This window comes from Empidonax traillii, unplaced genomic scaffold, assembly GCF_003031625.1.
Source record: "Empidonax traillii isolate 1590-97213 ecotype Southwest subspecies unplaced genomic scaffold, ASM303162v1 scaffold8:size5222938, whole genome shotgun sequence".
Lineage (NCBI taxonomy): Eukaryota > Metazoa > Chordata > Aves > Passeriformes > Tyrannidae > Empidonax > Empidonax traillii.
Genome location: NW_020955201.1, coordinates 888,860 through 915,959, shown reverse-complemented (window position 1 = coordinate 915,959; position 27,100 = coordinate 888,860). Strand labels below are relative to the sequence as shown.

General features: G+C 38.0%; 1 protein-coding gene across 3 annotated transcripts in view; it reads right to left on the bottom strand.

Annotated features, from left to right (window-relative positions):
* PIK3R1 (phosphoinositide-3-kinase regulatory subunit 1) overlaps positions 1-27,100 on the bottom strand; it is a 53,537-nt gene that overhangs the window by 18,972 nt on the left and 7,465 nt on the right. For all 3 annotated transcript variants that reach the window (XM_027882266.1, XM_027882256.1, XM_027882248.1), the window contains exons 3-4: positions 2,687-2,779; positions 2,243-2,317 (exon numbers count right to left, since the gene is read on the bottom strand). In XM_027882266.1, coding sequence (XP_027738067.1) covers positions 2,243-2,317; positions 2,687-2,779 — 168 coding nt within the window. The remainder of the gene's footprint in view (positions 1-2,242; positions 2,318-2,686; positions 2,780-27,100) is intronic.

Below are 27,100 nucleotides of genomic sequence, written 5' to 3'. Positions count from 1 at the left end.
CAGCAGCAAAAACAAAAATAGGAAAATATAGAAATCCTTAGTAGGAGCCAGATTAGGGTTCATCCTGAAACATGAAACTCTGGCACAGTAAAGTCCTCAGTGTTTCCAAAAAGATCCATATTTGGTACAAGAATTTAGAAGCATTAATGCTGATCAACATTCTATGCTAGCCAGGTCCTCCGTAAAATAACTCATGAATCCATTTGGCCAGTTTAAACTAAAGTAAACAGGGAGGTAGAGGAAATCAGATATGTGGTGCGTCTACAAATACTGTGAAATAAGGCAGCCAGGAGGGGGTAGTGAGAAACTTAGTGCTACTCCACCTCCTTTCTGTTTCCCCTGAAGAAAAGTTTGCAGTATGAGCTCAAATCTTATCAGAGACCAAAGAATTTGCATGAGAAAAGAGACATCATGAATGTTTCAGATGATATAAAACTTGCAGTGTGGGAATAAATTCTACAAGAGCAATTATCTGTCAGAGAATCCAACCACAAATTCTTCAGAAATAGTTTTTATTAGTTTTGTTGCTCACTGAATGCTTTTTGTTTCATAAGCCAAGTTAAATCATGCTTCTTCAGTGTTGACCATTTCCTTGAAGTATATCCCAAATTATTGAAGTGAGTACACAAGCAAGAATAAACTTACTCTGCAGCTCTTCGGGTGTAATGATATAAACAGAGCTGACCTCTTCCATCTGCCGAGCTGGCTAGATGCAAGTCAACTTTGATTTTAGAGCTAGATAGCACTGTGTTGATGCTAACAGACAGTTATCCAATTATGGAGAGCATTTTAACTGTTAGCAGAACAGCATGCTAATGCAAGTTCAAAACTTTGAGACTAAAGATGACTTTGCTCTCTGAATTAGCATTCTGCTGATTCAAAGAGAGCAGGCAGAAGAGATGAGATCTGTCCGAATCCATGTACCTGGATACCCACTGCACTAGCTCTGCCCTGGAAGATTCTGATTCTTTCTTAAAGAGAAGTCAGAAAGAGACACTGTTACTAAAGGCCGAAGTCCCGTTTTCATTTCTCAAACCTAACTACATTTTAAGTAAAAACACATGTAAACCACAAGTTTTTGATCTTAGGAGATAGACAAACCTTTCATAAAAGTACATCTTAGTTTAGAGACTTAAGAAAGGATGCAGATAAATGAAGACACACATTCATATTGGTGCCACAGAAAATCTGCATTTATCTGGACTGAAAAATACAATTACAAACTAAAAATATGGCTGCTAGTGTGAGGCTGCTACCACCACAAGCATGTCTCCTCTCCCTGCTTGTACACATATACTTCTTTTCTCCTACCACAATCAGCAGAGGACAGAACGCCCTTTTGTTTTAGAAGAACAGACAACTCATCTCTTATTAATTTTGTTAATATTTGTAATTACTAAAAATGAAGAGGCTAATTCACAGTTTGAGCTTGCTTTCTTTGTCCCTTTGACACCAAGGCATGTAGCCAGTTTCATTTCCCACCCCTTGTATTTTTGTGCTCCTTTAACCAAGTGAAAGCTCACAGCACACACTGCACCCCAGCTTGCCAAGCTGAAGTCAAGCACTCTTCCTACAATAGCTACTGATCTCTCCTACTGCAACAGAGTGCTGCCAAGCCAGTATATTCTGGCCTGAAGCAGTGTTAAGGAGTATCAAAAAAAAAAAGGAAATATATTTCAAGAAACTTAAATGGGTAAGTGATATTATTGGTGTAGTTGTGTTTTACTGTCTAAAACCTGAGAACCCAGCCTACAATATTAATTCAATTGTCTCTTTGCCTTCCAGTATCACTCTGTAGCAGGGTAGGTAATGTGCTGTTATTGACATCCCACCTACTGGACCAAAAACTGCACACACAGAACTACATGCAAACAAATGACCATTTGTTTACAAAATAGTAACCTCCAGCCTTACAGGAACAATGAATCATTATCTTGACTCTGAACAAAACATCTTTTTATTCTCTGTACATCTAGATTATCTGTCTTTGAACAAGCAACAGGAATGCAGAGATTAAAATAATTATTCTTGGAAAAAAAACACACAATGGAGCCATGAAGAAAGAATCTGTAAAAGTCAAAAATACCTTTCATATTAAGTGTAAAAGAAAACTTTTTACTTATATATATTTCTTCTTAGTACTATATTATTGAGAACCAGCACATATGAGTGGGGGAGCAAAGAAAAGAAAAGTGATCTGACCACAAAATCTGTCTAGTGCTTTAAGAATAACTGTACTTACCACATTCAAAGATTTGTCTTAAGTCTGTTGAGCTGCTTGAGCCCTGTGCTCCATACAAAGTTGAGCACTCCAGACCTTCAAAACAAAATCAATGGGATATATTAATATTTCAGTGACCGTTGTCCTGACACAATATATTTCTCTTTTCTTCAAGAAGTACTTACAGTATAAATTAGCAACCCTTCTCCCTTAACTTTTAATAATACTCATATTAGTTGACTTATTAAATGTCATTTGAGATAAGCTTCGGTTTTGCTCCTATAGTCCAAATAGCTCTTTTGAGCAGAAACCAGTGCAACAGACCTTAAATGAGATTATTTCTAGTGTTAAGTAATGTGATGCATTATCAGCTCTAGAAAGGGGAGATGCCAGCTCTGGATCCAATTCTGCAGTCTTGGTTCACATAAGCAACAGAAAACGTTGGTAGATTGTTCTTCAGCCTACCTTTCTTTTCAATGGTCTCTACTAACTTGACAAGAATCGGTGGAGCAACATCAGGAGGTGCAAACTGCTCAGTGAGATCTGGAAGTGAAAAAGCTGTAAAAGAAAAAGAAGAAAAATAAAGCCAAGCTACAGGTGAATGCCATTACTGTTTATGAAAATCATGACATGTAATGCAACCAGTTAATTTAATAGCAGAATAAACATGCCATGTATCAGAGCCACAAGACTCCATAAGCAATCAGAAAATGGAATAAAAATGATGACAATTGCATATTTATAGCATTTTCTACAGAACATCACTCAGTCCTAGAAGCACTCTCCTACTGTCTGGGAAAAGAAAACATAATAAAAGTTTGTAGTCTATGGTTGTGCAGAAATACAATGCAAGGAAAGAAAGAAAAAAAATCTTTTGGTCTGAAACATTTACAAACTGTGCACCAAGTGTGGGAGCTAAACACATCACTGTCTGAGAGCTGCAGATCCTGTGGGTACAGCAGATTTACAAAGACCTGAAAGACCAGCAGTAGAAACAAGTATTTCACACTCGTAAAAAGTTCAACAACTTCTTTTCATTTCAGTTTTCAAGCATTATACTACTAACAATCTAGTTTCCTTACAGCAAGAATCTCCTTTACTGTGAGGGCTGCTTAAGAATAAACAGTAGTATAATTGGAAAGGGACATTTTGTAGATTCAAACAAAACTGCATATAGATTTTATACAAAGTCAGTTTTCATGCAATCTAGTTTCTTCATGCAGAGAACATACTCTATAAAGGAATGTTTTGGCTTTGTGATGTGAGGGATGATCTATCTCTAAATATACAGTTTTTGCCAAAAGAATAATTCAAAAGTTTTAGAGTGGTTCTGTTTAATACTCGGAAAGCAACAATGTTTACATAAAGATATTAAATTACTGCCAGAAACATCTGGCATAGTTTGATGGATTATGATTGATAAACAAAGCTTAATCACTGAAGTAAAAATTGCCAGTTGCCTAAGTGATGGTAATCTCTGTCCAATTAAACTCACCATGGACAAACAGAGAGCAGTTCTTAAACACATATTGTCCCAGTTTAAATGAGACAAGGGTCTTTTGCTGAGGATGGATTAGGAGAAAAAGACCCAAACTTCTTTTTCTAAGCAATTATAAATCTGAAATTAGGAGGTTCCGATTGAAGGAAAACAAATTATGGAAAAGGGAAAAATAACAGCCCTTTATTAAAAGGTATGTGTGTATTAATAGGAACACGAAAGAAAAAAAGAAAAAAAGAAGTAAAACAACCAAGCAATACTCCTATACCCACCAATAATCCCCTTCAAGAACAAAACCGATAAACTGGCAAAAGGAAAATTAAATAGTTCAATTTTTAGCCCCCTTTGGTGCAGTTCCAACCACAGTCAGCAGAGGGCGCCGTCGGGTCACTGGAGATGCAAAATTTGTAATGTCTTATACCATTCACCAGGCGGCGCTGTTGGATCACTGGAGGAGTAGGACTTGTCCAGTGCCCGTCACCAGGCGGCGCTGTGAGATCCTTGGCTGCCGCCAGGTGGTGGGGGGAGGGGGAAAAAGGGGAAGGAAAGCAAACAGCAATAAAACAGAAAGTTCTCCCAATGGAAGAAAACTCACGAACTTCAGCTGATTAGGGTCTGCTGGCCAGCAACAGCTGAGCAGAGAGCATCGGCAAAACTCCCCTCTGACAGGGAAAAAAAACTCAAAGAAACCAGGCAGTGTCTGCAGCCTGCAGCAGGCTCCCCTGAGGGCAGAGAGCTGAGCTGACACCCAGCCTCTCCTCCCCACCTCCTTCCAGCCACACACCAGTAGCCCCCCCCCCAACTCCTCCCCCTTCGCTGCTAGGAGACTAATCTCTTGGCCATCAGTGCACCAGGTCGATTCTTTTGGTCACCTAATGGCCCATTCACAGGGCACACACGGCAGGGGGAAGGAAAAGAAAAATTCCTTGCTAACATCAGAACTATGACACATATACACATAGATGCCTGCATGGATATGTATACATACATCTATCCACCCCCCCCCCCCCCCCCATTCTCACAAGACTGAAACTGGACAAAGTGATGAGGATAACTAAATAAATGCAGAAAAAATCCCAACAGAAAAGTGGGAAAAATTTTGACATAGCAAAAAAAGAAATAAAAATACAACAACTGAGAATGAGAAAGCAGACAATTTTGGCTGATAATTCACCCTATTTTGGATTACATAATTTCATAAAAACGTAAACAGTTTTATTGTGGATTAACCCCAGCCAGCATCTAAGCCCCACACAGCTGCTTGCCCACTTTTCTCTGGTTGGATGGAGAAGAGAATCAGAGGGGTAAAAGTGAGAAAATTCATGGGTTGATGTTTAGACAGTTTAATAGGAAAAGCAAAAGCCACACACACAAGCAAAGCAAAACAAGGAATTAATTCACTACTTCCCATGGGCTGGCAGGTGTTCAGCCACTCCAGGAAAGCAGAGCTCCATCATGTATAATGGTCATGTGGGAAGACAAATGCCATCATCTGTATACACCCTGCTTCTTCTTCCCCCAGTTTTATTGCTGAGCACAATGCTATAAAGTGTGGAATATTCTGGTGGTCATTTGGGGTCAGCTGTCCCATCTGTGCCCCCTCCCAACTCCTTGTGTACCTCCATCTTCCTTGCTAGTGGAGCGAGGTGGGAAGAAGAAAAGGCCTTGACATTGTATAAGCACCGCTCAGTAACAACTAAAATATCCCTCTGCTATCAGCGCTGTTTCCAGCATCACAAACACAGCCCCATGCTAGCTACTGTGAAGAAAATTAACTCTATCCCAGCCAAAACCAACACAAATTTAAAAACAGTAAGACAGCAAGAAAGGGACAGAAGCTCAGAAGTGTAGAAATATGAGGAGAGACAAAAGACAATACCTAAAAATTACTTACAAAGTAGTAATGAAGTGAAGCATTCTGAGACACTGAGACATGTCCCTTGCAAAAAGAAGGAAGATGATGGTACCATAATGATGGAATACTTTTAGTCCATTCATAATAGAAGACATTAGAAAAACATCCATTAGCCACAACAGTTTAACTTAGGAGGCCCAGAAAATAAGCATTCAGGAGTCCCAAAAGAGTTGCCTAAGCAGATCCCTGGCCTGCTGATGCTACTTTTTAAATGATGACTTCTGGAAAATCAGAGCAATTCCTGGGGTCAAAAGAGTTCTAACACCTGACCCACACTACAAAAAGACAAGTAACATGACTACATGCTAGCTACATTATAAGTCATGGACAAAATAAAGAAAAACCTGACACTAGAGTCATATAAAGCAATAAAAGACAGCACTGTATAAGGATTATCTGCATAGCTTTTTAGAGGATAGATTCCTTCCTTGGTTACACCTTAGTGAGCTGAATAATGCAAATGAGTAGACATAATAAACTCTGAAGTTTTGTCAGACAGTTGACCTAATGTAACAGTGATTAAAAGTTGAATTCAAAGCATGTTATATAGGTGTAGCTGACCATCAGATCTCCAAATATAGTTATTAATGCAGAACAAGCTACTCAGGAAGAAATGGACTTTTCAACTCTTTCCATCTTCACTTTCAGGTTCCATCTGGAACACCTCTATCAGTTTAACATTGTATCTGCTTCATCAGACACAAGATGGGCCCAAATGAAAATGCTGCACTCCAAGCAGCCTCTGCTCAGGCATCCTGAAATACAGACCATCTGATTTGTAATTTTCAGATCAAATAGTTCCTTTCAATCCCAAACTATGAATCAATCTTATGATGTGGGCAAGTTTACTGAAAGAATAAATGGAAGATCAGAGTCATATCAAAGGGAATGAGAATACTTAAATTATGAGATTCTAATAGCCTCAGAGAATGCTAAGGGCTTAAAATGAATCCCCTACATGATGGCAGAGGAAGAACAGGTTTAAGAACAGAGCTTACATATTTTTACCTATGAAAGGAACTTTCTTCTCCCCTAGGCAGTTGGTTGTATTAAGTTTCAACCTCTTGCATTAACAGCAACAAAATTCCATCATCTCTGAACAAAGATGCTCATCTCATAGTTCCAGCTGAAGGCATCATTTAACCATAACCAACAGTCTAAACTGAAATTGAGAAAGGAGAGATAGAGAGAGAGGACAGAAGTCAAACCTGACAGACATTTGAACCCTATCAGGTGACAGCTTGGAAGTTCAGGGATCCAGGCTACTGTGCAGCACAGAGAACTGATTTCTTCCATTAACCAAATTGTGTCTTCAAATGGTGGCAAAAGATAAAAATATCTATAAACAAGGTGTATTTAGAAAAATAATTTCATTTCCCAGTTAGATTTAGGGATTAAATCTAAGCAAAGCAAAAAGGAGAACCCACTGTCAGGGGAAGAATGCAGTTCACGGGAAGAAGCACCTTGCAAGGTGAAGACAAGACAATATAGAAAATGGTTTGTCTCCTTGGGACATAAGGAATGGGGTGGTGTAGACCCTACTTAGGTTCCCTAAACAAAAAATTACTTTTCCTGCAACCTACCTGATGCTCCATGCTTTTCATCTAAACTTTAGGGAGAATTTTAGCTTATAAACTAGGTTTGTATCATTGTACAGTGTTCATTGATCAATACTACTCTTAATTAAAGTGAAGGCTTCTGGGAACTATGCATTTCCCTTTATATTTAAGCAAAATATGTAATATGTCTACAGAATATGTGTATGCAAAACAAACGTCACATTGCTTAAAAAGAGAGGTTTCCGATACTTCTCTGCTACCCTAAAATATGCATTTTAGGAGTTCGGAAGATTTCTGATGTCTCTTCCTCCCTTTATCCTATTTTTTTTCCAAAACTGGAAACACATATCTTCCAAAGACATTGCTGAACTTCAGAAACTTTAAATGAATGACAATCTATTCCATAAGTAAGCAGTCTGTAAGGCGCTTGTGCATTTGACTGAAAACTCAGGATATTCACCTATCTTTTCATACTATGCACATGTACAAGCTCTATGGCAAAAAGATACAACACACAAGACACACAATGACAGGTACAAAACCTGCAGTTACCTTCAGTGACAGAAAAAAAACATCTAAGTCACACAGTCATAACGCTCCGCAACACAGAAGAAAAACACTCATCTCATCAGCATGTAGGAGATGGCAAAAGATGAGCAAATTAAAATCACTTAACCTACCACCTTTTCTAGGGTTGACTACTCATTGTAGCACCTCCACTATAACTAGTGCAAACATCATACTGACTTTTGCTTTAAATTTTCCCACATCTGCACAGAACAGAAAATTATGTTCATTTAAAGGTGGAAGGCCTCATGAAACACACAACAGTCAGGAAAAAAAAAAAAAAGACTTAACAGTACTCACAGAACTGAAGCCACTTTATAACACCGACACTGAAGACAGCCCAATTTGGAAACAATGCATTTAAGTTTCAAAACGCTGAGAGGAAATCTCAGGGGCTAAGCTGAATAAAATTACACCTAATTGGGATGGGGCGGGGCGGGGAAGAGGAATTTAGCCCTGGAGTTAGAATACAAGTTATGCTTCAGGAAGTTATGATTCTAGCTTGGGTGTTCCAAAAGAAAAACTCAGCACGCATATTCAGATGTACAAAGGGAAAGGAAAACTTTTCAGACAGGTCACTTTTACTAAAAGAGAACTGAATGAAAGCTCACATGCAAAATTTAATACTTGATTCCAAAACAATCTTTTGCTTTGAAGAACACTGCAGGACAGCATAGGGGATTGGAGAACCAAATCCTCACTTAAGGATCTGAGGTACTTTGTAGATTCCTTTGCTAAAATCCAGTATCAGTTTTTCATTTAAAGCAATTAATTTCCTCCCAAAACTTCTGGTTTTCTGTTCTTTTTTCTTTTTTTAATTCCAGGGTCTCCAAAATAATATGGTTCTGAAAACTATTACACAGTTTTTATGCTTCTTCCTAGCTGTGGTAGTGGGTCTCCAGATAGTAAGGAAGCTTCTGATGACACTTGACAAAAGCTGGATTTTCCACTAGCTCTATTTTTACCTTGCCACAGTGAGAACCAATGAGATGAACCAAAAATCAGTGTTCTCTCCAATCTGCAAACTCTTCCTTCTCCCCAGTACAGACAGGATTGAACATCTCTAAGGCAATGGCAATGTGTGGGAGATGAAAGCATAATTTACGTTCAAGGGTTGCCCACACAGCTATAAAATGCAAGATTAAACCAGCACACAGCTACACCTTTTGGAAGGGTTCTCAGTAAAAAGATATACTTTAGTCTTAGTACCTGGCAATGACAAGTGGAAATTTAAAGCTACAATTTGGCTTCAGATGCTTCTGAGCCAAATCTTTCATTACTGCTAGAAGAATAATGAAATGGAAAAATATATATAATAAAATCCCTTAAAATGTACAATCCACACCATGAAAAGGAGTTTAATTTCTAAATATTTACAAGAACTATATACTAACATCACTTGACTTTAGCTTTGAGTCAATATTGCTCTATGGCTGTTCTTGGTTTTCCAGAAATGGCATCAACATTTGTGCATGCATATTGCATTTGATGACAACACAGCTCCACATAAAAGTCTATTATTTGAGAGCTCAGGTCTTCAGATGTTTATAACTGACTTATGCGCATGCAGATATACTCTTTATGCATACAACTGTATCCACTAACATAGTGAATTATTATGGATTTACACAAATCCCTGTTTGAAAATCATGCAGTAAGTCCAAACATGAATGGTTTGACCAGTACCAAAATTAAGTATACTAAACATAAGCATATTAATTAATGCAGAAGAAGAAATATAAAGGTAAGGATCATGGTCAAGCAACTGTGACAATACTCCAATGAGATCAGCCAGCAAATTGTGAAGAAACGATCGCTGATCAACCACCTAAAATACTTTTGTCAGTGGTACCATCAGTGTATTGCATTAGAAGCTGTGGACAATGGAGGGTTTCCAACGAAGTTCAACACCCATGCTTGCTACTGAAAATTCTGGGAAACACAGGAGCTTATTTGATTGAAATACAGTTACTTCAGCAGTTATGGACTCTACTAGGTACGGGAAATGGAATTCAAACATTGTTCCAATATTATCACCTATTTTCCTTGAAACAGGATCCTAATGTCAATAAGGATCCACAATAGGTGAATTCAAGCACTTGTCAGTTTACAATGTTGAATTCCAGTGAAGATGCATTGGAAAAAAGGGCAGTTTGGCAGTTTTGCACAGAAAGCTCCAAGGCATCACCTTTAAGGCAGAGGTATCTATTGAGCAGTCCCATGTATTCCTCCCATGTATTGACTGCTAGTGACTCCCAGGCCAGAGACAGCAGTGCTTCAGGAGATTGCACTGGTTACAAAAAGCCATGCCTGCAGAAACACAAGTTTGGATGCCGGAAGAGTGGAAAGCACAAAGAGGTACCTCCACACAGGTGAGGGCATGGCCTGAAGCTTCTCATGGCCCTGTGGTGGCAGCTGGTACAGATGCCAAGCCTCAGCCATCACAGCCCCCTCAGCACCTGCTTTAATCAGCTGGGGAAGAAAGGCCACAGGAGCCTCATAACACATCAGGGAGTGAGCAGAGTCTTACTAACACAAAACTCTTAACTCTTAGTAAGAGCATTCTGTGGTACGTTGCAAGTAGCAAGTTCTCACAGAAAGTTTCAGTAGAACAGAATGAAAGATTAAAAAACCTCAGAACACTAAACCATATGGAGAAATTTTCAATAGAGATCTATGCTTTGGGTTCAGTGTCAGACCAACACAGAAGTTAAGTCTGGTATTACAATAAAATACCAGAGAGCAGCTCACTCTGAGATTTGAGGACTATAACCTTGCCTTGGCATTTGCATTTTCAGATAACCTAATGGTATTTACCAAATGATCAGTGATAGAACTGCCCAACTTCCATTAGCAAAATGTTTTCACTGGGCAGGGATGAAAGACAAAAAGGTGAGAATGAAGATAAAGTTAGTGTCACTGGGTGTCTCAGATAAATCAAGGACTGCAATACATTGTAAATTCAGATGCAGCAGTTGGAAGAGAAGAATAGCTCTCCTTAGACCTTACTGACCTGAGGTGATTTAGTTGGGCTATAGTTAAATCCTAGAAGAGGCTGAAAGCACCACTAAAACTGTCAGGAGGAAGAGCATTTCAGGGCTCACCTACCTTCTCCAGTACTGGTTTCATTAGATAGAATTTAAAACACAACATGGAAAAATATGAAAGAGATTCAAGCTTCAGTGAATTTGATACATCATTACAAGTGGCTTAATAAGTCTGTCAGTTATTACTTGTCTCTTATGAGTCCATCAAGCAGATTGCAGACTCAGAGTGCCACAGAAGTCTCAGCAGCTAGAGAAAACTAAATCCAGGAGAAATGAAGACAGGTGAAGAATATTGCAGCAGTGGAAAAAAGAATGTTTGGGTCCACCAACACTATCAGCCTTTGGGCTCACAAGAAGCCCCTTTATGAAGGCAGAAAAATGTGCGAGACTTAAGATCTATTGTGATATGAATGACCCCAGAGCTATGAAAAGGAATAGGGAAATGATGCCTGCTGGTGCCCTTACATGACTGGGGTACAACCGAAAAGCTGGATGAAAATACCACCATTTTAAGATCCTTCAATATTATGCTAACAGCACAGTCTGCTTCTTCCACTGGTCAGTAGGTGTCAGGTATGAACTGGAGGACGAAGTGGCAACTGCATTTAAATGCTCTCTGTTAACAGACCCCTGAAGATTTTAGCCACAGAAGGAAATACAGATCTGTATTGAAACAATGGTTTATCACATCTGCTGTCACTCCTCTCTTTACTCCATCTTCAATTCAGAAACACCTGAAGCAAAACAGCCTTCCTGGGGCATCTCAGTTACAATACATAACCCTCATGGACAAACAGTACTCTGGCAACTTCAAATATCTTTGTAAAGCATCCGTATTTCTACTGTGATCCTACATCAGTAATACCTAGTGATACCTAGAACTTATCCAAGGGGCTTATTCCAAAGGATAATCACAGCAGGATTTCTCAAGAGAACATGACCTTTTGATTCCAGTCAGTCCCAGTGTACTGCCCAAAACACAAAGCCAACATTTCCAGATTCCTCTGTGTGAGGTAGGTACTGACAAACATAGTCTATAAATTCAAAAAAGGGCATCTCAAATTGACTTTTACAGAAAAATGTATGAAACATCATAATATGTGTGATACTTTACAAAATAAGGCAGTCATTTTTTCAGAAGGACAAATACATGCATAATAAGATGAGGTAATTTATAGTCAAACTCACTGAATCTAAGAGGTCAGAATAAAAACTGAATGTTACTTCATTTTATCTCAGCTACACACAATATGTTGAAAAGAGACATAAGTTACCTGCATAAATCAGTGCTGTAACTGAGACCAGTAAGATACTTTGCCTAGATACTTTCCAGTATTATCAGCACATGCTTACAAGCAACAATCTGATTGATAAAGTATCATGTGCATGGAGAGTATGCAGGAAGTTTAGGGGTGCCAAGAGAAATTCCTCTCTTCATCCCCATTCATGAAGTTGTGCCAGCTGCACTCTCAGGCTAAGAAGAATAAGGGGCAACTATGTGAAAACAGGTGAAACAAGCCCAAGCTAATATACATTAGTACAAGAAAATAATCCATAAACAAGAGGTGGCAGGCCTAGGCAGAACAAAGCTTTGATTTGAAACAGAAAGTCTTACTTTATAATGTACCAATTCTCCTGAAAGAAATCTAGAATATTTTTACCCTTCTCTGACACAAAAATGAATACTTGTCCTTTAGCTGCTGTCTTAATCAACTAAGAATTCCTCTAAGACAAAGCAAAATTAAAGTAGGGAGAGAAAGAACACAGAGATGGTGTCTGGCTTGAGGAAAGTCCGCTTGCAGAGATAAGCAGCATAGCAAACTCACCAAGCAACAGAGTGTAGAGGTCTATATTCCTTCATAACAGTTCAATGCTTTTAACAGTGGCTGCTCATCATGTTTCACACTTATTAATTTAATATTTCATAAAGCCCTATTTCTATAATTTATTGAAAGGGAAGCAAAAATGCCTGTATTGGGAAAGAATTCTATACATAATATTCTATCAGATTAAACCTCAGTAACTTTATGAATTATGAGCCATCAGACACTTTTTCATCTGCTACAGAACATACTTAGAAATAGAAGCTATAATTAAGACAACACATGTCCTTTGTTGGCTTCATCTGAAGCAGAGATAATTTTTAAAAAGCAGCCTGTAGTTAAGACAGTATTCTGGTTCCCTCTACGGGTGAGCTTTTGCACTACTCCTTTTCAAAACAGAACTGAATGTAAGGCTTTAAATGGCTGCAATATTTACAACTGCTATTAACGTGATTAGGACTCATGAGCAGAACTGTTCTGAGGAAAAAAATACTAACTAAGTACAATATTCTGCCATGCAGTACACTGTATTATAACGCCATATGTAATGCATAAAGTATTTTGCAAAAGAAACTTCCACTTCCCAAAAAAACAAGGAAGAGATGGGAAAATCACCCTCTTATTCAGCTTTTCTTTCAAGGTATTGTGAGGTAAACGGAGTAAAATAAGAAATAAGCAGGAATGTAGTAAAAGTTATCTTTCTACTTCTAAGTCGAGGAAGGCACTCAATAAGCTGAGGAGCACAGAGGGGGTTCAGCACAGACACCGCTGGAGCTCTACCCAAGCAGGCTGGCACCAGGGTTTCAACACTGCTGGCTTTCAGGAAAAGTGTATCTTGGTCTGGAGTCCTGGCACAGCTTGAGGCTTCCCATGCTTTTTTCAGGTGTGGCAGACTGACACGGAAATCCTTCTTAGCCCTCACTCTCAGGGATCACCCCAAGCCCTGCGTGACACGCATCAGCACAGCAGTAGCGGTGTTCTCACATTCCTGATGAGCATCCCTTTAAAGGGGAGGACAAGTTAATGTCTCTAAATAGAACAAGCAAGCAAGAATCTCAGAGCATGATTCTGAGTGCAGAAAAAAAATGTTTTAATAAGCCAACACCTGCTTTTCTTGTCTTATTGATGTCAGCAGGTTCCCTGCCAGGAGTTTACAGTCAGAGAGATATTAGGAGATGAGAGGTAAACTGTGGTGTAGGGTACCTAGCTACTGCATCACGGCAAGCAAGGAAGATGATGACAGAGATGACAGAAAGTGAGGAACAGGACAGGATCAACCAAGCAGATGGATCAGTAAAGTGCAAAATATTGCCTTTGTCGTCAAGTGAGGCTTGTTATATTCTCTCCTCCTCCTCCTTCAGGATTGCTGCTCCAACAGTAGAAAAGAGCTGAGCTCTGCAAGAATTCGAGTAACTCTGCCCAGTTCTCCTCAGAGACACTAACTGACAATTACAGCTTCTGGCAGTGGTTTGCCATGAAACCATACACGGTATCAAGAAGTAAAACATGTAACACTGAATATTCAAGTGTAGTATGGATAGCACTGCTGTGAGGACAAACAGCAAGTTCCATTGGCAGTTGCATCTGCTGACTTACGTATCAGGTTCCCAGTGCTTCAGTGTTACTCTTGCCATTAAACGTCCAGATTTTAGTAGTATGCAGAAGTCCTTATTAGAATTGGAACCAAATTTGATAGATCTCTACAAACAAAAGCTCCCTTACTGGTCTTAACATTAAGTAAGCATTCCTTTTGAACTGGTGCCAGTTGCCTTCTCGCAAACTACCACATCTTTTCCAAGGATATCAAAGCCATGATTTCTATTAACTTCTGGACTCCAGACTTCTTTTTTAACAAAGCAACTGTGAAACTCTAGTAAAAGTGTAATTTAGTTTACAGTGACTAGATGTAAGTTAATACATTTACATGGTATTTTTGCTAGAGTCAATCTATAAGGAATCAGCATCAAAGCTCCCCTCTACCTGCTGTCTGTTATACAACACAGACACATAAAACTACCTTATAATTATGAGCATCAAGACCACAACGTCAAGCACTCAAAACCTAAGACCACAAAGAACTAAGACTGCATATGCAATTTCAGTTGATGGTTTCGTCTCTTTTTACATAATGATGTAGCATTTTTCCCATGAAATTACCATGCACACTTCAGTGCACAAAGGCCAGTGCTCTCAAGGGACAAAACTCATTTGAAGAGCTGAGTTATTTATTACCTGGAGCATTATCCAGATTGTACAAGGCCACATGGTCATTCAGTAGGCTTATATTCTCCTGTCTATTTTCCTCTTCAAACCTGAATTTTCTATCAACACGGCTTCTCATGCAAAAATACTTTAGTCCAAAATTTGTTCTTGAGTTCTTCCCAGCAAGTGGGAAAGAAAATATATATTTGGTTGTTCCTGGAAACCTTTGACACATAAGAGAGAGGCAGCTGCCCACCTTTTAAGGGAAGAAATACTGAGGTCTATCTCAAGAGGAACTTGAAAATTTTGGTTCTGTACAGCCAGTGGAGAGTCAAGAAGACATGATTTCAATGATTTCCATCAGGTAAAACTTCACAGATAGAGTTTGTGCCTGTGCTGGAACTGTTCTTACCTAATAAGCAGTCACATGCATTTTCTTCTGAATAGTCTGGCGCTAACCTACAAAGATTACTAACCTCAATTTCCTTTCCACATAAACATGGTGCTGATTAGAACTGGTGTCCCAGAAGCATCTGCTCTTTAAAACCGAGACAGGACTACTGGATGACTGTGAGATACTGGGATTGCTGTAACACTGTTGAGAATGGCATGTCCCATCTGTAAAGGATCCTTGTTTCTTATTGCTGTTTCCATTTTTTTTTGGTACCATTCAATTTCTTACCAGTTTGTGACACTAACTCTGTTTGAAAAGCATATTTTAAACCCTCTCTTTTTATTCAATAATCAAAATACATAAAAATTCAGAGTAGTATGCTGTTTTAGTCTGAAAGAATGCTTTGTTTAGCTATCTTTTTTGTGAGGAGAAATTAGTGAGGGGAAAAATGCCAACAAATCTGCCTCAAACTATCCACAGGCAAGCAATCTAGAGGAAAAGAATGGGCTCTTCACTACTTCAAGAAAAAGATAATATGCGTTACTGTGCTTGAGAAGTTAAGTTGTTTAGATCTAGAAGATTTACATAAAAGAACTGCAGAAGCTGCTGACAGCTCCTTCACCTTTTGGGAATTATAGGAAACATCTGTAAGTACATTGAATGTTGAAAATAATGAGTGTATAGCAGTAGCCCAGAAAAAAAAAAAATGCAAACAATGGTAACAGCTCTCCAGCACCAGGACTTTTATTCAAGAAACTAATGCATTTCAAATCAAACATTTTTCCTCCTCTTAAAAAAAAAAAAAATGCTTAGGGTTGAGCTGCAGCAACAGAATACAGCAATGCTGAAAGGCAGTCTTATAAGAAAGTAAAACTGAGTTAATCCTTCCAGCTATTAAACCATGGGGTGATTTGACATAGATACAGAAACAACATTATTAGGAAAATCCTGGACTGAATCTGCAGAGAGTTAATCCCACCATTCTCTTTAACTTCAGATGAGAAAGAAAGCTCTAAGTCTGTATGTAATAACATTTTTTGAGCCACATCATACTCCTGTTGAGACTTCTCTGCATAGAAATGTCAGTGTTATTTTCTAATTGTAATATATTTCATATATAGATACTATACAAAAGATGATGTCATGGAATATGAAGTACATGTATACCACTGTTTGTTCACACTCCACTGTTGAAGTACCTTTAATTTAGACCTTAGCACTTAAGGTGGTGAATGAATTTCATGTACCTTAAAAAAGCAGTCAGGGGCTCAACGGGCTGACTAACTGTAACTGGTAAATACCTTAATTTGTGTACTGACTAGCACACTGTGTTGCAGAAATTCATGAAGTGCAAAACCTGCTTATAGGAAGTGTATTCAAAAAACCAAAAAATATGGTGCTGATAAAAAACTGGCTATGTATGTCATGCTCTGACAGTGCTTTGTAGAACTTCAAAGCAAGATGCCTTTTTTTTTTTTAATATTTGAGTCAAAAACTCAAAGATTTCTGACAATCTGCTGCAAATAGGTAACCAAGTAATACTTAGTATGATAGAAAACACTGTATTTTTCAAAACATTAACTTTATATTGAAATAAGAGAGCTTCATGCTTTTACTTCCACATGGCTATCAACTTGAGCCCAATAGAACAAATTGGAACCACATTTAAGTCTACTTTTTCCTGCTGGCTTTATAGCTTCCCCGTGTTTTCTGCACATTACACGTTCTTTCTCTTTTGCTCTCAGCATTTGTTCTCTCTCCTTCAGGCATTCTGTAATTCTGCCAGCCAAAGAGCTTTGCTTTTAATAAGTAGATCTGCCAACTTAAACACCAGTCTCCTAAGGCAATCAAATAATGAAAGACACATGTACGTACTTGCACATTATCTGTCAAATACCTCTCTAGCCCACTAGAAATGATTTTTGCAATTTGGGGTTTTCATAGGAGCATGCATTCATACGCAGCTTTCCAAACGCCATGGTTTTTCAGAGTTCTGTGTCTTGTTTGTATATTCAAACCCAATGACCCTGCAACTTCCATATTAGCATCCAGAAGATACTAACAATTTTGTGCAGAAAACTTCATATGGAGTAAGTACGGCCTTCAATTTCTCCAATTTGGCATTGGGCTCTGATGCAAGACAGCACAGATTCCTCTATGGCAGAACACTTCCCATGGTTCTATCGTGTGTGGAAAGTTAATGAATAACCATTCCAGGTGTCAAGGATATTTTTCATAGCTCCTTCATTACTCATCTATTATCCAAACAGAAGCTGTCTTGATTTTCACTTTCTAAACCAGTGTTTCCTGAAAAAGGAATCTAGGGTATGATGCTAGCAACAGAGTAATCCAGGAAAACCTTTGCACTTTCTAACAGTACAGTGAAATTGCATTGCCACACCTCTTGATTAAGTAAGGTTGCAGTTTAGTGCATGGAAGAATAAAGATGGGAGGAAAAGCGTCTTTCAAGCAAGCAAGTTATTGATTGGTATTAGAATAGTAATTTACAATGTAATGTCATAATTTGCAAAAATTCCTGCATTGTGAATCACAGCTATGATAATGTAAAAACCCCCAAAACTATTAGAGATGCAGCATAAAAACCTAAAGCAAGATGTACTTAAAACATGTGCATGTCACTGATGTGTGTTCTATTGCAAGACATCTTTTACATGTACAACAAAGTACTGAGAACTAGAAACTTTGGATTTGCAGAACTGGGAAACAAGTAAGCCAACACTAAATTATGTCACCATATCAGTTGAATCTGTTCTTTCACATACCAGTAATTTCTTTTTATTTTGATCCTTACATTTGTATTCCAGCCAGTGCAGGCAGAGGTATGCCAGGAGGATTTGTTCTGCAAGGAACTGTCTTGGACATCCACACACAGTAACCGAAGCCACCTGTGGAGTGAGGGTACTTGCTCATTGCAACAAATAAAGCCCTACAGTGTCAAACCTAATGCAGTTCTGGTTCCCGGTTTTAGTTATCTCAATGAAATATAAGGGCTACTCCCCAGATTCAGCTTTTCAAAGTGTTTTCCCACATGATCTTCCTATGACAAAGAGATTAACTTAAATTATACTAAAGCAGTAGTTATTTTTTTTAGCTGTCTGTTTGGTCTACCTCATTCTTACAGGAACCACGAGAGTATGTTTGCTCTCAACAGTGCCCTGAAGATGACATAATGTTTATGATTATGAAGTTCTATGAAACTTTTATCAGTCATGTCATTGGAAAGAACAGAAGAATCATTAAGACGTGTTTCCGGAGAGGAGCCTAAAAGCTGTGAAGAACAGGTGGCTTAAGACCACAAACAAAACAAGCTGAAAGAAGCAATTTTAGTTCAGCGAAGACCTTGACAATGAACAAAGAAAGAATAAGTAGAAAAACGGGTAAAACAACCATGTAATTAAAAACTGTATCCAATGGTATACTCTAAAAGAAGTTGTCCTTATATGTATAAACACAAGTTTTAGATTCAGTTTTGAAATCTTAACAAGGTTTCCCTACGGTAATGTGTAATCCATTGTCTATAAGCATCAAGGTAATAAAACTCTGTATTTATTATGTAATAATTTGTTACAATAAGAGATTATAAAATTAAAATTATCTCCATATCACTTCCTCAGTTATAGGAAACCCCCATTACCATCACACTAGTTACTCAAAAAGGCATCCCTAAGGAAAAAAATCAGCCTTGCCAAAGTATGTATCAGCATAGAGCACATTTTTCACGTGAATGAGTGAACAGTTCTGAATACAATGAAAGAAAATAACTTTGTGAAGATAATCTCTATACTGTCATCACCAAATACAATTAAATATGTGTGTGTATCGCAAATGAAAACATTTTACTACTAAATTCACAATTTGTATACCATATAATGGACATAAAAGAGATAAAAATAATGTACATAAAGTATGTACTAAATTAAAGTTTGGACTAACTAGTAACATGCTTTAATCTTACCCAGAAGTTATAAGCTTGAAACAGGAATTACAGAGTGAAATTACATTTTCTGCATTAGCCCAGGACCTCAGAAAAGATGTTCATAACAGTGTTTCCCTTCCGTGTCTTCAAAATTCAGGAAAGGACAGTCAGATGCTGCTCTTTATATCATTGTTTATTGTGTAATATTTCATGCACATTCATATTCTATGCAATCTGATACACTGGAATCTTTCAAAAAGAACTAGGATTTGTACTCCAAACCCTAAAGACAATAGGGAATTTTGCCTGAGAGAAATAAGAGTAAGAACTATGGGATTTGTCCCAGTGTTGCTAAACCTTGACTATACGTCTGATCCTGTTCCTTCTGAAGTCAAAATGGGTTTTGCCAGCATTATAAGGGGAAGTAGAATAGTAACCTGCTGCTTCTTGTGTGAACAAGTCCTCCAAGTTAAAAATATATATTTTCAGGAACATCAGCACTTTAAAATAATTTCATTTTCAGTTTGCATCCAAAAGGACTTTGAATAAGGCATTTCAATATTTTGTTTAGAAGAGAGCAGTTCACATATACAAGTGTGGGCATGTTCCATCTAAACCACCAGATAATTTACCACAGTATTTGATTGACTGACTATTTAGATCAAACAGACAATGAGAAGAAAAAAAACAAAAACAAAAAAGAACTATTCTCATCTTATTGGTGTGTTCTTACTGTGTCATAATACAACCCTACATATTTGTCTTAGAGGAAACATCTGGAGAAAAAGCTTAACAGTTGATAACTGTCTTCCCCTTTTTTTGCTAAACTGTACATGCAACTCAGTCCTGCATCTTAAATCACTGTGGAAGGCACCAAGAGCCACTAGTCTTGTCAGTGCAAATTTTAATAAGAGACTTTTAACTTGCTAAGAAGCAAGATTTTTATGCTACTGGCTCTGTAGTAAACATTGCTCAACCAGTGATTTAATATAATCCTCAAAAATAATAATGGGATTATGAAAATCTCTAATTTCTTGTAAGGGGCTGCATCTTACACAGGCTACCAGAAAGGTTTTGGAGTTATCAGCATGAAGTTTGGCCCAAGAGGAACTCAGGAAAACATGAAAATACTGGGGAATTGACGCTATTCTTTCAACCACTAGTAGTAAGATATAAATACAGCAAAGAGAATTCAAACATTTATTCTTCTGTGCCCTTGAGAACCCCTCACTTGATGAAAAGAGGTCCTTTATTTTCAGATATTTCAGATGAAGTTTTTGCTACTTGCTGTTTTGAATATCTGTTCCTTAAAATTTTATCTATCGATCAGGCCAGATTGCAAGGATCACTAAAAATCTTGTTATGATTTGAACTGGCTTGGACTGGAGCAAAAGGCCTCCCTAAATCTTTTTCTTCACAAAAAAGTTGCTTAACTAGGCCACTGACTAGCTACACTATTTTGGCTGCAGAACAACGCAGTAAATTTGGATTGGCCAGAATATATTTCTAAATTGTACTTAAACATTTGTACAGATTTGACTCCAAAGTACCCAAAATAAATTGCTTCAAAATGTCAAAGAATGACATTTTCTTACGTTTCTCTCCAGGAAATGGCTGCATTTCAAGCAGTGCAATGAGTATCAAACCAAAAATTTAAGACCATATTACAGTATGAGGCACAAAGCCTGGTAAGCCAAGAGCATCCTTTTTCAGAGAAGCTCTCAGAGCATGTCAACACCTCACAGAAGACCCATGCATCAGCAGAGACAAGAAGACTAAGGGAGCAGATCACACCTTGCTGCACCCCATGGTGCACTGGCACCTCACAACTCTCTGCAGACCATGTCAGGGCAAATGCTTCTCAAGTGTGAGACAGTCAACTAGGAGAAAAGCAGGGAACGATGGAGGGTTTTGCCACGGCCTCTGTTGGTCCTCACCTGTGCCAAGTACTTGTGGTAAAGAGACAATTCAAGGGTAAGGTCATAAACACAACAGACATTTTCATATCTCCATCCAAGCACAGCATATGAACACTTGCAAACTAGCACTAGAGAACTGGAATGTTTGGTCACGGGATTGAACAATGCAAGTGCAAGTAGGAAAAGAACTGTGAATTTTTCCCCTTTAACTACTTATTTCTGGAATGTTCCTGGATAGAAAGAAAATGAAACCAGACACAGCTGTGCAGCCTTATCTACCACATTGCATAATTAGTGGTTTCTTTCATTAATTCCCTAATTTAAGTGCTTTCATCTAGCTCCAGCCAAAAACAGCTTAGGAAGAGGGCTTGGAAATAAAAAGGTAACCTCACAAACTAAAAGCTTTCCCTTTGAGACAGACTGCTGGAGAAGCCATTATATGCTTTGAAACATGGATTTGCAGTATACCATTCAAAATTTTCTTTGCCAAGAATAATCCTCCGTGTTTATCTGCTATCTACCGATCTTGTCCAAGTAGGAAGATCTTGGAAGAAATAGGTGATGGCACTAGAGTTTTCTCTCCTAAACCAAACAAATAAATTCCACTGTTATACTTGTAAACAACAATACAAATCTGGTGCAACCATGCTTCCTGGGAAGTGCATTCCCTCCTCAGACTACAGATAACAGGCTGCGCTACTCTTCCTTCCCATCTAGTGAGCAAGAGGCTGTGGCATGGGAATTTCCAGCATTCTGCATCCAACATAACCACACAGAGGAGAAAGAGCAAGGTAGAGACAGACTTCTCGGCATGGGTCTAGCATGGATCCCTTACTTGGATCCCAACATCCCACCTGAGCCGTTCTTGCTCCAGCATGAGGTTCAAGGAGGAGAAGCAGTGTCATTCTCCATTTTTGGAGCTCCAGGTCTCCTCAATAACTCTGCAGCACTCTTGTCATAGCTGGAACTCCTTCATCTCTCTCTCGTTCTGTGTCGGCCTCCATGGCTGGGCCTACCCCCCCCTACGCTAAGAAGGGACCTCCATAGGGAACAGGGGTGGACTTATAAGCCTGTAACCCCGTGGAAGAAGATCCATAGTAAGCAAGTGTCCCCTTGCAAGCCTATGGAAGGAAAAACCTTCAAAGCCTGGGTAACCCCCAGCCTCCAGTCTTAGCCTAGCTTCTTGTCCGGAAATTCACCTGGACAAAACCATTCGCAGCCCCAGGGACTGACCGACTGGGCAAACCCACGACATACACAAAGACCTAGTGGATTATTTGAGCAAATTGTCTGATAGCTAACTGAACTGTTAAACACCTTTTACATCATTCATATCATAGTTTACATAGTCGAGTTGAAGTACAAGATAGTCTTAAAAGATGTTTTTAAATGGCAGAAAGCATACACAATTCTATCTTTCCCTGGCTCAGGGCAATAATGTGTTTTGAAACTATGCCTGGAAGACCTTGGTTATAGATCCTTATTACCTGAAAAGCTGTCAGCTTAAAAATTAATTTTTTTATGCTATCTAACTATAAAGTGGATCAGCATGTGAAAATAAAGAATGGTATTTGGATGCTATTCTTGTGGACTGTTGCACAAATACTGAACAAAATGCAGTCAAATTAGTAGAAAAAGTTACACCTGCTAACACTTTACAGAAAGAATTCAGGCAATATCCAAATAAACAAACAAAAACCCCAACACAAGCAAAAAAAACCACAAAAACCCCCCAACACAACTCTCTTCTATTAATGAATCCACCACAAAATAGGATTGCATTTTACACATACATTGTGCTGAAAGCATGAACAAAACTTAGCAAATAATAACCATGGTTACTAATTTTTTTAAAGCCAAAACTGCTCTGTAAGTTCTTTTAAGTATTTAGATTCTCACCAAAGTATTCTCAGGACTTAAAATCCTTCACCAGTTAAAATAAGCATGTCTTTAATACCATGTAATTCCCTTGGTGATTCTTAGCTATGAAAATAAAGCAGTTCTTTGTATTCTAGCCTTCAGATTGATTTCATGGATGCTTATCATGTAAAGCAGCTTTGGAGCAAGACACAGATGTAAAAGAGTGTACAGCCAGCTGCAGTTACAGACCTGTGCTCTTTCACACAAGAAAACCTGGATGCATATATGGCATCACACAACTATTTATGTGGGCCTGGTTATTTGCTTGGGGTGCAGAATGATCCATTCTTGGCAAACACTTAGGACAATGTATTGCTGAAACTCACAAACTGATGTTATCACATACAAGCCTAAGTAAGAACTATTTGCTAATAATTTGCTAGTAGGGTTTTTTCAGATGTTCCTGGATCACAGCTACAGGAACAGATCAAGATTATTCCAGCGGGGAGGAGCAAGCTACTTCACCTTTGCCATGCTTTACATCCACCCCGGGAGCTTTCATGTCAGCACAAGGTATTAACAGACTAAATCACTATTACACAATGCTGAAAAAAGGTAAGCAAAGTCATTCAACATAATGCCACTGTTGTAACCATACAAAGGCATATTAAAATTGGTATGATACAAACCAGAAAAATATTTCTCATAGCATCAAAATAAAGCTGTCTTATTCTTTCAGTTTCTTAAAGCAAACTGCGTAACAAAAGGCACCATTTCGTAGACTAACTGAAACTGTTGGGGAAAAAAAGATGCATTTCAGCCAGACAAGCCTTCTCAGGTTGAGGTCACCTTTGAGGGTCAAAAGAGGGTTCTGAGTGCCCCTAGTGATATATTTTTCCCAGAAATATCAATTGGTCAAATAAAGTATTATTTTCAAGAGCTCTCTCACACTTTTATTTTTATCCTGTGACGATTAAAACACAACACGGAAGATACTGGGTTTGAAGGTCCTTCCTCCCTCTTGCTTCCTTCCTCCTCTACCAGCAGGTGGGGCCACGCATCAACCATGAACTTGCGCAGGTCAACGGTTCATAAGCAATTTGTACCAGTACTTGCAATCCTATCCCTGTGCTTCCCGTGCTGCTTACAAAGGCTTTTTTAGTTACCTTCATCATGGTACTATCACTTTGAAAAAAAGTTCTGTCTCACTTTAATGCAGCTTGCAAAAATCTTTGTTATCATCAGTGCTAATGCAGATGATAAGAACCCTGTTTTCAGATGCATTCACTCATCTGGCATTTGCCTACAGATATGACCACAAGTCTAGGACAGGAACTTGCCCCATTTCTCAGACTCACTTAGACTGGCATTTCTCAGTGAAAGTCTAAATCAGTCGATGTGAAAATTCATGACTGCGAGGCAGTTCTGACAACTGCAGCAGGGCAAAGACTTATGCTCAAACTATTTCAAAAAAGTATAAATTCAAGGACTCTGGCTTAAATGGCATATATATATACCCTTTGTATTTGCCACAAGACAGTGACTCATCACTTCACCCCATAATTTCCCTTTTCCATTTGCCCAAATCAGGAGAGAGGATGACTGTTTTCTTCCCAACAGAGGCTCCAGGTTTGCTGCATTCCACTCACTCTTATGTCCCCCAATACACAAATGTAAATAATTTTTACAAATGTAATTACTTCACTGGCTTTATAGCAAAATTAAAGGAACAAATCCTACAACACATTCAGTTAAAACATGCACAAACGGTTTTATGCTCTCCATTGGTTTGGATCTTTCTCGGTCATTGCATAACCTGGTTGCTGAAAGGAAAGAGTTTCCAAATGTTCTATGTACATTATCTTTATCTTTATCTGTACTAGGAGAAAAGTAAAAAAAAGTTTGGGTATTTTCTATGTAAAAAATTATAAATCTATTTTGTAGTTTCATCACAAGAAGGAAGAGCTTCAGATTATTTTTAGGCTCAAAACCAGCTGAAATGGTTGTCAACATAAACAACACTTTAAAGTTATAAAGGAAGTTGTAGGAAGCTCCAAAACATCAAAACTGACAAATTATTCATTAAAAGTCCTGGTGTGCCCTTCTGCAATCTGATCTTCATTTCAAAGCAAGAATTCAGCACTCCAAGTTAAATCTGAAAGTATTTCTGTTCATCAATCAAAGTTTCATGCTCCAAAGTCTGCTTAATATCAGCCTTCCCAAACCAGGTAGAGAAATGGCACCGTATGAATCAACTCTAAACATATGCAACAGTATCAGATGAGATGAATCAAAGTTCACAAAACATATCTGGACTTTGTACAGCTTATGCCCTGAGAATAGCTCATAGCTGAGTAAAACCAGGCTAAGTGAGAGGAACCAGCCGAACGCAGCTTCAAATAAAAACAAAACAAAACAAAAGAATTTCAGGGGGGGAAATATCATGTAAAAACCTTTACTGCTTCGTCTAGTACTACTTCTTTACTTCATAAACTTACATGTCTAGTGGAAGGAATAAAGATGACCCTGTGCTGTGTCTCCACTGTTGCAAGTGGCTTGATCCCTCCAGCAGCAACCAAACACCTTTGCCTGGTGGGAAAGGAAATTTGGGGAGAAGGCAGACTGGGCCAGTTAGAGCCTCACACCAGCAAGAGAAATTGAATCTGCCTTCCCGTAGCTCTGATATGCACCAGGCCTGAAAATGAAAGGTGCTAGAGACTTCTTGGGGCTTTTGTACCTCCTTCATTTTCGTATCTTTTTATACGCAATTTTAAAAAAAAATGCAACAGTCCTAAAATTTCAGTCTTAACCAGTGGTTAATTATTGTCTTAACCAGCGGTTCTAGAAATTTAAATGGGTCATGAATAAAATAAAAAGATGGTGAAAGATTTGACTTAGGTGTTTTAATGTAATTTGAGACCACCAGCAGGAGTTTTTCTTGTTTTCGGATTGGCTTTTAATATTTACAAAGTATTATATTCTAATATAAATATTACTATTTGTGAGTAAGACTGATTGCCTAAGACATAGGCCTGATGAGCAGCTCTGTCCATGTTACTAGCCTCATTGACTGCAAAGTCTGTTCAGATGCCTATGATTATTTCTATATGAGTAGCCCACCATTGTGAATACTGGCATCATTGTGCCTGAATACTGCAAATTGGATCTAATATGAAACAAAAGACATTGGAGAGCAATTGATCAAGTTTAGAAAAGAATGGAGAAAAAAAATTAAAAAGTATTGAAAATATTAGAAAGTATTATCTTCAAAAAGTTGAAGTATATTGATTACAAATAATGAGGTACATTTAAGAAGTCTGCTTCCAGTTCATCATTAACTTGTCATTTTAATCCACTGCAGTTTCAATTAATCAAGTAGTGAAAATGTAAACTTGAGTGCATTTGGTCAAGCAAGTATCATACTACATGTTAATTTATTTGAAATACACTGTAAGGGTGTAGAGAGAGCTATCATCCTGGGAAAAATCTTTTGGCCCACTGCCAATTACATTTGGCCCATGACATTGGCTGCTTGACAATATTAATTGTGCTATTCCCTGCCCCAAAAATAGAACAAAAATAGTGAAGCCACCTGGAAGTTAAACATACATTGCTACATTATTCTTTATCTGAACTGTATTTCTGCCAGCACCTCTGGTTTCATCATAATTTTTGTGGCATTCTGCTAATGTCACCTTCATTTTGTTTGGTTTTTATAATACTCTTTCCCAAATTTGTTTCTAGGATTCAAAGCACTCTCTGCCTTAGTTCTCTACAGCAGAAAGATCTGTAAAGAGACTGCTTACCATAACTTTCCCTTATTTCTTTTAAGAAAACATATTATTTTAAAAGTGATTAAACCTGAACTCTGAATAGCTCTTGAACTATTTGGAATTCAAATTTCAGTGTTTATTCTAATTCTGTTCAGGGGGTCTAATCCCTCATCTTAGGGCATTATGAAGGTGCCTAGACCCTTACATGAAGTTTAAAATTATTAATTCAAAGGAGTTATGGGAACTTTGACTCTTTTTTTTTTTTTTTTTTTTTTTTTTTTTTTTTTTTTTTTTTTTTTTTTTTTTTTTTTTTTTTTTTTTTTTTTTTTTTTTTTTTTTTTTTTTTTTTTTTTTTTTTTTTTTTTTTTTTTTTTTTTTTTTTTTT